Source organism: Tenebrio molitor, chromosome 5 (genome assembly GCF_963966145.1).
Source record: "Tenebrio molitor chromosome 5, icTenMoli1.1, whole genome shotgun sequence".
Taxonomy (NCBI): domain Eukaryota; kingdom Metazoa; phylum Arthropoda; class Insecta; order Coleoptera; family Tenebrionidae; genus Tenebrio; species Tenebrio molitor.
The window spans coordinates 17,583,962-17,597,101 of NC_091050.1; the positions used below are offsets into that span (position 1 = coordinate 17,583,962).

Below are 13,140 nucleotides of genomic sequence, written 5' to 3' on the forward strand. Positions count from 1 at the left end.
GATTTCAAAAAACATCTATTTAAGCTACTGGTTTCTGGATAAGAAAAATAGCTGCAGAAAAATGAAGCTGCTACTGTCGACGATTTTTTTAGGTTTTTTGAATTTGTCTCCATCTTATATTGAGGTAAGATGCGACATATTTGTGTAATATTTAAAACCTTTCTAACAAAAATTTTTTAGGCCGATAGTCTTCCACCCAAGACACATAATGGTACAACAAAACTTTTACATATTTTCTATATCTATATTTTCTATATTTAACTACAAACCAAATTTCAGGTCGGATCATTGGTGGGTCACCTGCTTACGCTGGCCAGTATCCATTCATGGCAGCCATCAACGTCCAAACGTCCAACAGTAGATTATTTTGTGTTGGAACTGTAATCAGTAACGAATGGCTGGTAACTGCTGGACACTGCGTAGTTGGGTAAATTAAACTGTTGAAAAATTTCAAAAATCTTCTCATTGATATTTGAATGATGCAGAGCCATCTTATTTACAATCCAGTTGGGATCAAATAGTCTCTCTGAAGCCGACTCCAACCGACTAACCCTAGCCACAGCTAACTACGTCGTACATCCAGATTTCAATCCAGACACTCTCGAAAATGATATCGGATTGATACAATTCCGACTTCCCATACAATTCACAGGTAAAATTATACTCGTATTATGATATTTCAACAAATACTCCAATACTTTTAGATTTTATCGGAGCGACTGACAGTCTGCCAACCAGTCCAATTCTAGAATACCAAAACGTCATAGGGATCGGATGGGGCCAAACAAGTGACTGTAAAGATGTACATTAATCAAAACTCAGAGAAAAATGTAAAATTATTTGCTTCAGCTGATTCCTCTTTGTCTGACACCCTCAACTGGGTTCTTCTATCAGCAATACCAAACGCAGAATGTCGACTGATTTATGGAAACCAGATAACAGAAAATATGGTCTGTGCCAGTGGAAACTTTAATGAAGGGCCCTGTCTGGTAAACACTTTAGAATGGTTGTTTCAAATCCTAATAATTCACTTCAGGGCGACAGCGGAGGTCCTTTGATACATGTACTGAACGGAAGTCGTTACGTCCTTGTGGGAATTTCTAGTTTTATTAGTTCAAACGGCTGTGAGAGCACGAATCCTTCAGGATATACAAGAGCATATCCTTATGTGGACTGGATAAGAAACACTACTAGCATATGAGACTAGGAAAATGTCAACATTTGACAACTGATTCCATTCAATTCTTGTAAAAATCGGACCAAATAAAAGTGACTAGAATTAAACATTTATGATGCAATAAATTAGGTGATAAGATAATAAAATTAATCCTAAACTGATTCTTAATATAAAGATGTTCCCTTATCGACAATTTTAATTTAAAATAAATACCGACACATTAATTTTTTTGTGTTTAGCTATATTTCAATTCTTCTTCTTAGCTGAGGTAGTGTCAAAAAAAGGATACATTGCAACAATTTATTGTCATCTGTGATTGTAGTCTTCCACTTCACGGATTATTGGTGGTACAACTGCTTTCACTAGTCAGTTCCCATATGTAGCAGCCTTCAGTGTTACCACTACAGACAGTAGATTCTTCTGTGGTGGAACCCTTTTGAGCCAACAATGGATCTTAACAGCTGGTCAATGTGTAGATGGGTAATAACCGGTCAATATCTTCTTAGCGGCAAGACTAATCAGTTTTGTTACAGAGCAGTTGCTTAGCAACGGTCATAGGTGCTGCCATCATAATTTGGCTAAATCGTAAAATTCCCTGACAAGTAGTGGGCGGAGTTAATTTACTGTACACTAAGTAAGGAAGCGTTTACTAGAGGGGTTGTTGGTGCGATTTTCGCTATTTCCACCAGCGGTAGTAGAAAAAAGTGTTTTTCATCGGATAACAGTATTCATTACCCACGGCCCGTTGAATAATAATTTCAAAACTCACTGCAAATATCATAGCAACTAGTTTATGTTGTTGTAGAAAAAGTACAGTATGCTATTCGCGGATAATGACTATTGCTCACTCGGATGAATTACGCCACTCGCCTGCGGCTCATGACACAAAATTATCCTCACGAGTAATAGTAATTGTCCGCTCATTGAATAATATACTACATATTACTTTACAGTCTGAGGAACTTTATTTTACTTTTTAGTACACTTGCTAAATTTGTTAGAGAAATAAAGAAAATGCAAAATGATTTGTGGAATATTTGGCAGCTTCATTAACACTTCACTACTGTGTTCACTCATTTTATGTTAATAATTGTACAAGAATTCTAAATGTCCAGATTTCAACATGGTGAGCTTTTTACTTTTAGCTGGTCAGTTGGGCAGTTGCAAAAATAACAACTTTGAAATGTTAAATTATTTTTATGAATTTTGGATTGGACTCATACTGAAACAACAAACAACCTTTACAATTTATTAATACATTTATAGTGTTAAGTGAATTAATTCAGAAGTGCATTCATATTTTTTTAACTTAACATTAATATTTTGCAGTTTATTGTTAAGAAAATAATCTTTCATAACATTTTTATTACTATAACTATTAATAATTGTTACATTTTTAATTAGGAAATAAATATGGCGTATAAAACAAGATAATTTATCTTTACAACATAGTATTGTTAAAGTATTTCAAAATATTTTTTAAATAATCATTCAAATTGCTAACAATCAACAAGTTCGGATCTTCACATAAGAATTGAAATTTGTATTTTTTATTTGTAGAAAAGATTTTATGTCTCTTTTCCAAAATTTTAAAGGGACAGACAAGAATAAACTTCCAACAAATTTTTGACCATAAAATTTTGATAAGATAAATTTGCTATAATCAAGTAATAAGTATATAAGTTAGTCCATTTATTTTCATAGGTACTAAAAAAATTGCAATTAAAGATGAAGGTATCTCTGCTGGCGTTACTGGTGATAACACTTGCGTTGTTTCATCAGGTAATAATTCCAAAAGGTCTAATTTAGCTTGGTTTATCTTTTTAAATTTTTAGACTGTTTCCCGATCCAGAAGAAACGCTGGTACGTATCAAAAAACACTATTATTCTCCTCTTTCCTATATGAAAACTTCCAGCCTCTCGTATAGTTGGAGGAAGTGAAGCTTACACCGGTCAATTCAGATTCGCCGCTGCCATCAACGTCCAAACCTCCAACAGCAAGTTCTTCTGCGGCGGTGCTCTTCTGACGAATGAATGGATTCTAACAGCGGGTCACTGTGTCGACGGGTGCAACATTAACACTTCTGCGACTGCAACAATTCACATTTAACTCTTGCAGAGCGACCCTCTTCACAATCCAGTTGGGATCAAACAGTCTCACAGGAGATGATCCAAATCGTGTGACTGTTGCGACATCCGAGTACATCCTCCATCCAGATTTTAATCCGAGCACACTAGAAAATGACGTCGGATTGATCAAGCTTCGACTTCCTGTAGAACTGACAAGTGCGTGGAGTCAACAAAAATAATAATTATGCCCAATTACATTTTTCTTCGCAGATTATATCGACACCATTCACTATTTACCAACGGTTCCGGTACAAGTGTCAACGAATTTGATGGCCATAGGCTGGGGACAACAAACTGATGGTATTGTTCAACTGAAACAAAAAAAAGGTGTTGACTTGTAATTTTTGTAGATGATGCTGAGCTTTCTGATCATCTTAATTGGGTACAAGTTACTTCAATTTCTAACAATGAGTGTCAGGTAACCTACGGGAGCCAAGTCAAAGATTACATGGTCTGTGTGAGTGGGAATTACAACGAAGGGACTTGTATTGTAAGTACATATCATTAAATTAGATCATTCATTCTTCGTTGAACAATTTAGGGGGATAGTGGTGGGCCCCTCATACAAGTGGTGAGCAGAGGACAAATGGTACACACTGGGATTTCAAGCTTCATAAGCGGCAACGGTTGCCAAAGTACAGATCCTTCAGGATACACCAGGATATATCCTTATTTGGATTGGATAAAAAATATCACGGTTAATTGATACAATAGTTGGGCCAAAACCTAATTATAAAATTTACTACATTGTGGTGTTCCTCAAGATGCGAGTTTGAGACCTTTCCTATTTCCAAATAAAAAATTCAATAAAAATAAATTTTTGTTTATTTACTGGCTTATACTTTATTGCTGCAATAAAATAGGAAGTCATTTATCTTCAGGATTAATCTGTTATAAATTGGAAAAATTCACACGCGTGCACCTTTACAAGATAAGATAAAAGTGTAAAAAGTGAACAAGTGTAACCATAAAATAAGTAGCTAAGCAGTCACCTAATTAATAATCTGGCAAAATGAGGCTTTTATTTTTTATTGTGTTTTGCCTTCCTTGCTCGATTCTAGGATCTGTCATCCCTGAGGTAATTCATACAAAACTGCTGAAATACAGGCTTTAAGTAATTTCTTTTTAGACGAGAAACTCTTCAGTTAGGGCAGCAATTGGTAAGATATTAATTTCGTTAACCTAAAATTATTTGAAAATTGTTAACGCCTAGGGGGGCGAATTATTGAAGGCGAAATTGCGAGAGCCAGTCAATTCCCATATGTAGCTGCGATTATTTCCACGGATTCTTCCGGTTCGTATTTCTGCGGAGGAGCTCTACTTAACAACCAATGGATTTTGACAGCAGCTCAGTGCATATACGGGTGAGCCATCGACAAAACTTATGAAAATAATAAACACATTTAATATTTTAGTGGGGTGCAATTTACTATTCAGTTAGGATCCAACAAGTTGGACGGAACTGATCCCAATCGAGTTACTTTGGCGACAGCCACGTTCGTCATTCATCCAGGATACAATCCGGATACTTTGGAAAATGACGTGGGACTTATCAGACTTCGCCTCCCGATCGAGTTTAACCGTAAGTTCTTTCACTTTTATGAAGCTTAAATTTACACATATTTTTTTCTAGAGTATATAACAGCTGTGGATTTACCGCAAGTGCCATTGTCAGATTCTGCAACCGTTACAATCATGGGGTGGGGACAAGAAAGTGATCGTAAGTACATATGTCCTGTCAAAGATCCGCAACAGCGCAATTTATAACGGGCCTTCAAATAAATTTAAATTTAGAGCAACCTATGGAAATTTAATTGTTTGCAGCATTTTTCCAGCGTAGGAAATAACACAAGAAACCTCCGAAATTTTAACGAAATAATATTAGGTTAGAAAATATTTTTAATTTTTGTAGTGCATTCTCCCTATTCCCCCTCCACGGAATATGACAATATGAAATTGGGAAAAAGCTTACTATGTAACTTGTGTAATTCCGGAGAATAATTGGTTACCTACAAAAATTACTTTACACTGTTAACAGAATTAGAATGTCGCCTATGCCTACTCTAAATATATATTTATTTGAAGGCCCGATATCTGGCAACGCTGTTGAATTTTGATCTAGGGAAAAGTGTGTTATTCTACCACACACTGAATTAAGGCAATTTCTAATTTTTGTTAGGCAAATTGTTTTCTCCGACATTATATTCAATTTAAATTTCATAAAGTAATCAAATTATATAATTTATTTTAGAAAACCCTGGTCTCGTTAGCGATCTACAATTTATCCAACTAGTCACAATCACGAATTCGGAGTGCAAACTCAATTATGGTGACCAAATTGTGGACGAAATGGTGTGTGTTGTTGGGCAAAGCAACGAAGGAATTTGTACAGTAAGTAGCGGACTCACGAGTCGTACTAATTTGTTTTCTAATTAATAATTAATGATAGGGAGACAGTGGTGGGCCCCTGATAGAATATCGAACTGAGAGAGCACCTGTACATGTTGCTATTGCTTCATTTTTTAGTGGAAATGGATGCGAAAGCGTTCTGCCCTCAGGATTCACAAGGACATATCCGTATGTAGAGTGGATAAATAGCATTATACAAGGGTGAAAATGAGATAAAGATGTTTTTTCTTGTTCCTTATTATAAATAAAGAAATAAATATTAATCCATTAATCTTCTTGTTTTCATTTTAGATATCATCGGATTAAATTGCCTCGTCGAAGGCTTAATTTGATATTTTTATTTTTTTTAAATAAGAATCGCAAAAAAATCAACTGTCATAATAATAAATGTCTGTATATTTTATTTTTCTTCCCAGCAATTTCAGTTTGTCCTTTTTACTTCAGTTCATTATTTAAAACGTTATAACCACCCTCTTTTGTCCCATTTACCTTATTTACCAAGTTGTTCACATTTTCTTTAAATACCTTAATATGTAGTTAATCTTAGGAGCGATTACTACGTGCAATTTTGTATTTTTTAATGCCATTCCGCTTCAATATAAAACGTTAGGAAGTTACAATAGTTATTTACATTACAAATGGGGTAGGCTACATTTTACAGCGCGAGGTTTTTAGATTGACACTCGACCACGACGCGGAAGTGTTTTAACAAAAACCGAGCGATGTAAAATGCCTTCCGCATTAGTAATGTATTAATCTTTTTGGCCGACCACCCATTACTCGTTTTCTCAAATTTGAAATTTGTTGCAACTAATAATATTGCAAAACCCGCCAAAGACTGACATTTGAGTAATGAAATGACAGAAAGTTATCTATTATAACGATAACTGACATGCTTACGATTTACATCACAAGATGGCGCCATCAGACTTTAGGCTCAAGGTTTATAGAACTGTCTAATCTGTATAGTAAGGTTGCTTCGTTGCCATTTAAAACAAAACAAACAAGTGAGAATTTATTTTTTATTAAATTTATTCATTTATTAGTATCCGATTCACTTCTAATAGAAAACATAAGCTTCTTGAACTAAATACTTAAAACAATACCACAACCACTAATTAAAAAATAACAATTTTCCTGGACAATTCTCAAATAAGGCAACATCAAATTAAATTATTTATCTATCTAAGTTGATAGGACGAAAAGAAGAAGCATCATAACTACTTTCATTAAAAACTGGGTTTTTTGAGGACGAGTAGGTAAGACGCCTGTAGTAGTTGTAAAATTTAAATAGCTTGTTTAAACATTTTATAAAATAGTCCATTCTCATTCTCTAACAAACGAGATGGACTGTCAAACTCAACAATACCGCCCTTATCTAAAACAATCACTTTGTCAAAGTCCAAAACGTAATCTAACTTATGCGTTATCATAATGACCGTACAACACGCAAGTTCTTCTGATACTATTTTATGTATCATTTTTTCAGTTTTTTGGTCCACACTTGCTGTCACCTCATCCATAATCACAATTTTACTTTTGCGAATAATCGCTCTTGCCAAACATAGAAGTTGCTTTTGACCAAGGCTTAAATTCGAATCAACGGTACTAATCTTGTAGTCTAAACTAGAAAATACTATGTCCAAATTGACCGCCTTAAGTGCATTCCAGATTTCAGCATCTCCATATTTTCCGGAAAAGTCAATGTTTTCTCGGACTGTTCCCGTGAACAAAGCTGGATCCTGCGAAATTACAGCAACATTCGATCTCAGAGTCTCTAAAGGAAGAGTTGCAATGTCGACTCCGTCTATAAATATTTGTCCTTCAAATTTGTGCAATCGCAGAATCGTGGAAATAATCGAGGATTTTCCAGCAGCTGTTCTACCCACAATGGCGATTGTGTCTTGAGGCTCCACTGTACAATTTAAATTATGCAAGACGTACTTGTCGGAGTCGTAGGAAAAGTAGACGTTGCGAAACTTTATTTCTCCTCTCTGGGGCCAACCTTCTACCAAAACACCGTCTCTGTGTTCTTGAGTCTGTTCAGTGTATTCTAGGATTCGTCCGATTGAAGTCAATTCAGTTTCCAACTTGCTACTTCTGCGAAATGTATATTCTAAATATCTCTTGAAGATGGTAGCTTGCGAAAGCACAAGACCAACATATGCGGCGGATATATCTACAAGTCAAGCGTAACTTTCAACTAATTCTTACTAAATTAAAAGATTTTTGTACCGGAGTTAACAATCAAAAATTGTAGAAGTATTGCAGAAGTAAAGAATACAAAGTAAACTGTTACGAAAAAATTAAGAGATCTGAACCAACATAAATAGACATAAGAAGCAGAAGTGTAGAGATTCTGGTGGCTGTCGAATTCGTCCATTAGAATGTTTTCAACCTTTGCACATCGTATTGTTGGCAGTCCTTCAGCGGTGGCATTTACATGACCAATGAATGAACTCCTAGCTGAAATTTGTTAATAATAAAAAAAAACTTCTGTCATATGTACTCACTCGAAAGTTCTAATTGTTTCAGAATTTTTCCAGTTCTTAGGAAGAATATAACTGTTGCGATAGGAAATGTACTGAATACTAAACAAATTGCAAAGAATGTTAGATTTACCGATCCCATTAAAATCATTATTCCAATTATTTCTGCAAAAGCCTAAATCCGAATTATTAACACTAATATAATGTAAGTGCTCACTTCCAAAAGCAAGTACATTGAATAAGGTACTCTTTCGTCAACATATACTAGATCTTCAGAAAATCTGTTCAAAATGTTACCAGTATAGTGAGTACTAAAGAATTCCATGGAAGCATTCACTATCCTTTCGAATAGTAGTCCGTGGAGACTTATTGACGCCTTTCTCGCAAGCAGATAAAATATGACAGATCTTAAGAACGACAGTATTGTTACTATTACTGAAATAATAGGAAATAGATAAATCATCTGGTGACGATTTCCCATTGAATTTTTGTAACTATCACTGTTTGTGTTATTGTAAATTGTGTAATTTAAAATTCGTTGCTCAGTATGAATCCTAGAATAGGTTTGTAAAATCTTGTTGATATTTAAGTGTGATATTTACCAATTATTTTCTAATTTTCTGAAACCACTTTTCGAAATTACAACCACGCCAAATACAATGCAGATAAAAGCAAACATAACAAACCCACCACCATGTGTTATTAGCTTCCTATAATTTGTCAAGTTGATTATTTCCGGCATTACCTTTTCTTCATATATATTTTTTTCAATTTTATTTTCTGAAAACAAATGTGTTGTTTCATTAACATCTGCTTCAACGACACCTCCCTCTTCTCTACATTTGTCTACAGTCCAATCGAGCCCTAGGTTTTGCAGTTCTTGTTGAATCAATGATGAGGATAAATTCTTGCTGAATTTTGCTATTTGATTATTTAAAACATTTACATTATCTGCTCGATCAATATATTTTGGGTTCTGGGTGACCAGCACCACCAATTTGTCTTTCAGAAATTGTTTAATACATTTTTCAAAAATATAGTCAGCAACAAGTACATCCAAATTGGCCAAACAATCGTCCAACAAATAAATTTCACAATCTCGATAAACAGCACGTGCTAAGTTTATTCTACTTTGTTGGCCTTTGCTTAAGTTCTCTCCTCTGTCTGCTACGATAAAACCATCACCTCCAGGGAGAGATTGTACATCTTGCAGAAGAGCACACACTTGGAGTACCTGGAGATATCGCTCTTCATTATACTTTGCTCCAAATAAAACATTTTGCTTAACCGTGGATGCAAAAAGCCAAGGTTGTTGAGAAGCATAAGAGATTCTACCGTTGATGCTTAACACTCCAGCAGCTGGTTGATACTCCTCTAGTATGACTTGCAAAAGCAAAGTTTTTCCACATGCAGTAGAACCAGTTATCACAGTCAGGCCATTATCAATTTCACAGTTGACATTTTCTAATATTTTATGGTCTCTGCAGAACACATCTAAGTTTGATAAAATTATTTTGGCTGGAAGCTTCTTGTCATCCTTGTGTTTAGATGGTAACTGTACATCTATAGTTCTAAGAAATTTTCCAATTCTTCCAAAAATTGCTATTAATTTTATCATTTCATGCATGCCTCTGGCAATTCCTCTTTTAAAAGCGTAATCTAATGATTCCATAATGGCGATCAGGAAGAAGATGCTCTCAATTTTGATTTCGTTTCCTAACCATATGGAGCTGGTTATAAAAATGTAAGTTGATGCGTTCAGAATCGTTTCCGAAATGGTAAATTTACCAAAAAGCAGTAAGTATATTTTGTAAATAAAGGAAACTTCTTCTCTAAAATTGTAAGGAATAAATATTGTAATGGTCCGAATAGATTCTCTAAATTAAGAATTTTAATTTTTAAATAATTTCAAGGAAACGTCCTTAGAATCGTTCACTCAGCGGAAATTCTTGTCAGTTTTAAATTTTATGTTTCTCGATGCCTTTGTCGGTACAATAAAACTTAAAAGTGGTACTGCATTCCTCAAGGGAAAAGAAAGATTACAATAAACCACTCGTTCGATAATTTGGGAAGTCCAGTTAAAATCAGCGGATAACTGAATTAATGAATTTCAGGTTAGCAGATTTCAAATTGAGAGAACCACCAAATTAATGTTCACTAGGTTAACTATCTTTTTTAGCATCCTCAAATTTATGTCAAATGTGTAATAAAAGGGCGAGAATTTGCAAATTAGAAACTAAACGCTTTATCGTAGAAAATAACTAAAATCCCTTGCACTTATAGTTAGTAAAGTAGCAGATGTGTGAGTGAGAGGGAGCGAATGAAGATTCCTAATTAATTAGAACAGTTTTGGGAAATACAAACCAATGTAGAACAATTCTTAGAAGTAACAGAACAATGGAATTGCAGATGCTTGGCATGGCAATGGTTAAACTCTTAGCCTTAGCACTTACGTAACAGCGTTTCAAGCCCAATTTAGGTTTCGAAGTATTGTTAATTTTTTTCATGTTTATTTCTGTTCGTTTCTTGATTATGTATATTCGGTCTGGTCCTAACAAAAGACTAAATTTAAACTTTTAAAATTATGGTGAAAAACGGAAACGGTTAAGTACATGTAAAGTTTTAGATTGGCCATTTTGGTCAAGTAGGGGTAGCGAAAGTGAGGTGTTTGAAAAATGATAAAACCTAACGCGGAACGGGAAACGGTTTTTTTTCCACTTACTCGGGGTTTGATCTCCAGTACCGCCAGCAGTTATTCTGTGACCACATGTTTTACATTTACAAGGTAAATTATGTATCTAATTCTTTTACTTTAATTGTAGTCGCGGTCTGATTTTTCAAACAGCATTAGTTCTTTATCGTACCAAAGTAAAGGTAGATTATTTTCTTGGAGAATTCAGTTATAACGGGACTCTTCAAAATCTTTGATTAGATTCTTTACCGTGAAGTATGTGATCTTCTTGCATTTACCGATTGGAGAAACGCGCTCTCGTCAAGACGATCTATCTTAAAATTATTATAAAACACCCTCATTCATTATTCGTTCCATGGGCGCCTTCGCCGTCGGGGAAACTACCGCCAGTGTCCGTCGCACTCAATTAGCTGAGGTCTGGCGTAAGTGCACAAACAGCCGCGCCACCCATAAGAGAGATAGTGACCAAATTAGGCCAGCTGACACGTGAAGAAAGGTACCGTATAAGTCTGTTAGGACCTTTTCTCCTTTTATTTTCAATCACCGGTAGACCAGGCTTGACTGAGGGCTTCCAGGGGTATCGCCTCGGGTTCAATTTAATTGGGGATCACATAGTTCGCATCTCAAACTCTCGCAATGCTGTTCGCGTCATTTATCCAGCTTATCATTTGTTCTCGTAGAACCTAATTAAAATAAATTATGAACAAAACACAACTTAGGATTTATTAACATTTCTTCTCTCATAATTTTTGTTCCGTATTTTTCCGCAAAAAAATCATCCGAGGGAACGCAGCAACCAACAATACACCAAATAAGGGCAGGAAAAGTTACATCGAAGAGGAGAGCAAAAAAGACAAAACATTTCATTGGTGCTGTAACCAGGATTTTCCAGGATGAAGAAAAAAAATCAAAACATTTCAACATAGACTGTGACTTCATTCAAATAATCTGAGAGATGTAATTAATTATACACTATAACTACTAGAGTACTAGTGCTGACCAAACAAATGGTGTTACTTAATCGGAATGATACTATTCAGTTTACTTACGTTCTAATAATGGAAACCTTTTTCCCATAACTCTCGCCCCAAATATAGCACTTTATAGTTGTAATGGCATCTAACATTTCCTTAGTTGCCTGATACCTGAGGTCTGTTTTCTTTAAAGTTTTGATTTTCATTGAGGCCAATATTTTAGCCAAAACCACTATAAAAGAAATTAAAAAAAAAAAAATTATTTTCTTATTTACCTTGAACTAAGATGATGATGCAAAAGAATCCTAATAAAATGACAACTAAAGGGCCGATTTCCACATAAACTACATAGCAGATAACTAAAAACCGAAGGGAATCGCACCACAAGCTAGATACGTATATTAGAGAAATATCAAATTCGTTGACGTCTCTAGTGATTATAGTCATTATTTTCCCGACCGATATATCGTCATGCTGAGATAACTTCATCTTTAACACTTTTCTGTAAATCAAAGATGTTAAACCTGTTCGTATTTTTACACCAAGCGCTTCAAGCCTGAGCACATAGTTATTTCTGTACAAGACTTCTATAAACTCGACAACCACTAAAGCACTTCCGAGAAAGGATGCTTCGGTTTTGCTAAAGTTGTTGTGATTGTTGGTAAAATAGGATATAAAATTCCTTACAATCTTTGGTCGGACAATTCTGCAAACGATGAAGGTCATTAATTTGTAACAATATTTCTGGAATTACAACGTTATTGTTATTGGAATGACTTGAGTAATTACGAGCTGCAGATATTGTTTTCCGAAACACTTCCATAAAATTTTAGACATTGATGGATCATTTTGAAGACTCTGCTTATTCCAAATTGTTTCTTGTTTATCTCCCAACATTTGAGACTTGAAAGATGGAAGCACTTCGTAAATATCAGCTTCATTTTTTACCCCTCTTCTAAAGATATTTTTCATGTGGCTAGATTGTAAGAAACTTTTTGTATTTGCTACTTTAAAAATTAATTTCACTTACATGAAAAGAAATTTTAAAAAGAAATTCGTTGTTTCTTCCGGGTTAACCGGTCTTTGTTTTGCTTTAACATGATCCATTTTCTAACATTAACTAACAAAGCTGCGCGAAAACACTGAACTTAAATATTCTTGACTTCCTTTTTATTGCTTACACAAGCATTAAACCATTAATGATATTGTCGTTAGCTGCATAAATTTAAAATTATGTTTTTCTACTTTGGTATCATAAGTGAGTCTTTG

At 34.8% G+C, this 13,140-nt stretch overlaps 3 protein-coding genes and 1 pseudogene across 4 annotated transcripts; 3 read left to right on the plus strand and 1 right to left on the minus strand.

The window, feature by feature from the left end:
- On the plus strand, positions 1 to 1,363 carry LOC138131055 (brachyurin-like). Its single transcript, XM_069047806.1, has 7 exons — positions 1 to 124; positions 181 to 211; positions 280 to 427; positions 486 to 652; positions 705 to 794; positions 850 to 989; positions 1,037 to 1,363. The coding sequence occupies exons 1-7, from the start codon at positions 62 to 64 to the stop codon at positions 1,199 to 1,201; spliced, it is 804 nt and encodes a 267-aa protein (XP_068903907.1). The 5' UTR covers positions 1 to 61; the 3' UTR covers positions 1,202 to 1,363.
- A 1,518-nt stretch (positions 1,364 to 2,881) lies between these two features.
- LOC138131056 (brachyurin-like) lies at positions 2,882 to 4,124 on the plus strand (annotated as a pseudogene).
- Positions 4,125 to 4,232: 108 nt separating this feature from the next.
- Positions 4,233 to 5,987, plus strand: LOC138131054 (brachyurin-like). The gene is made up of 7 exons (XM_069047804.1): positions 4,233 to 4,385; positions 4,437 to 4,467; positions 4,521 to 4,671; positions 4,723 to 4,889; positions 4,941 to 5,027; positions 5,559 to 5,698; positions 5,757 to 5,987. Exons 1-7 carry the CDS (start codon positions 4,320 to 4,322, stop codon positions 5,919 to 5,921), a joined length of 807 nt encoding a protein of 268 aa, XP_068903905.1. The 5' UTR covers positions 4,233 to 4,319; the 3' UTR covers positions 5,922 to 5,987.
- A 782-nt stretch (positions 5,988 to 6,769) lies between these two features.
- On the minus strand, positions 6,770 to 13,140 carry LOC138132021 (ATP-binding cassette sub-family C member 4-like). Of its 2 annotated transcripts, XM_069049340.1 has the most exons (7): positions 12,147 to 13,140; positions 11,947 to 12,103; positions 8,808 to 10,037; positions 8,423 to 8,759; positions 8,230 to 8,380; positions 7,952 to 8,182; positions 6,770 to 7,895 (listed from the first exon to the last, which is right to left on the minus strand). In XM_069049340.1, the coding sequence occupies exons 1-7, from the start codon at positions 12,595 to 12,597 to the stop codon at positions 7,003 to 7,005; spliced, it is 3,450 nt and encodes a 1,149-aa protein (XP_068905441.1). In that variant the 5' UTR covers positions 12,598 to 13,140; the 3' UTR covers positions 6,770 to 7,002. The 2 variants fall into 2 exon arrangements, with proteins under 2 accessions (XP_068905441.1, XP_068905442.1); XM_069049341.1 differs by having other exon boundaries at positions 8,423 to 10,037; positions 11,947 to 12,577; positions 12,629 to 13,140.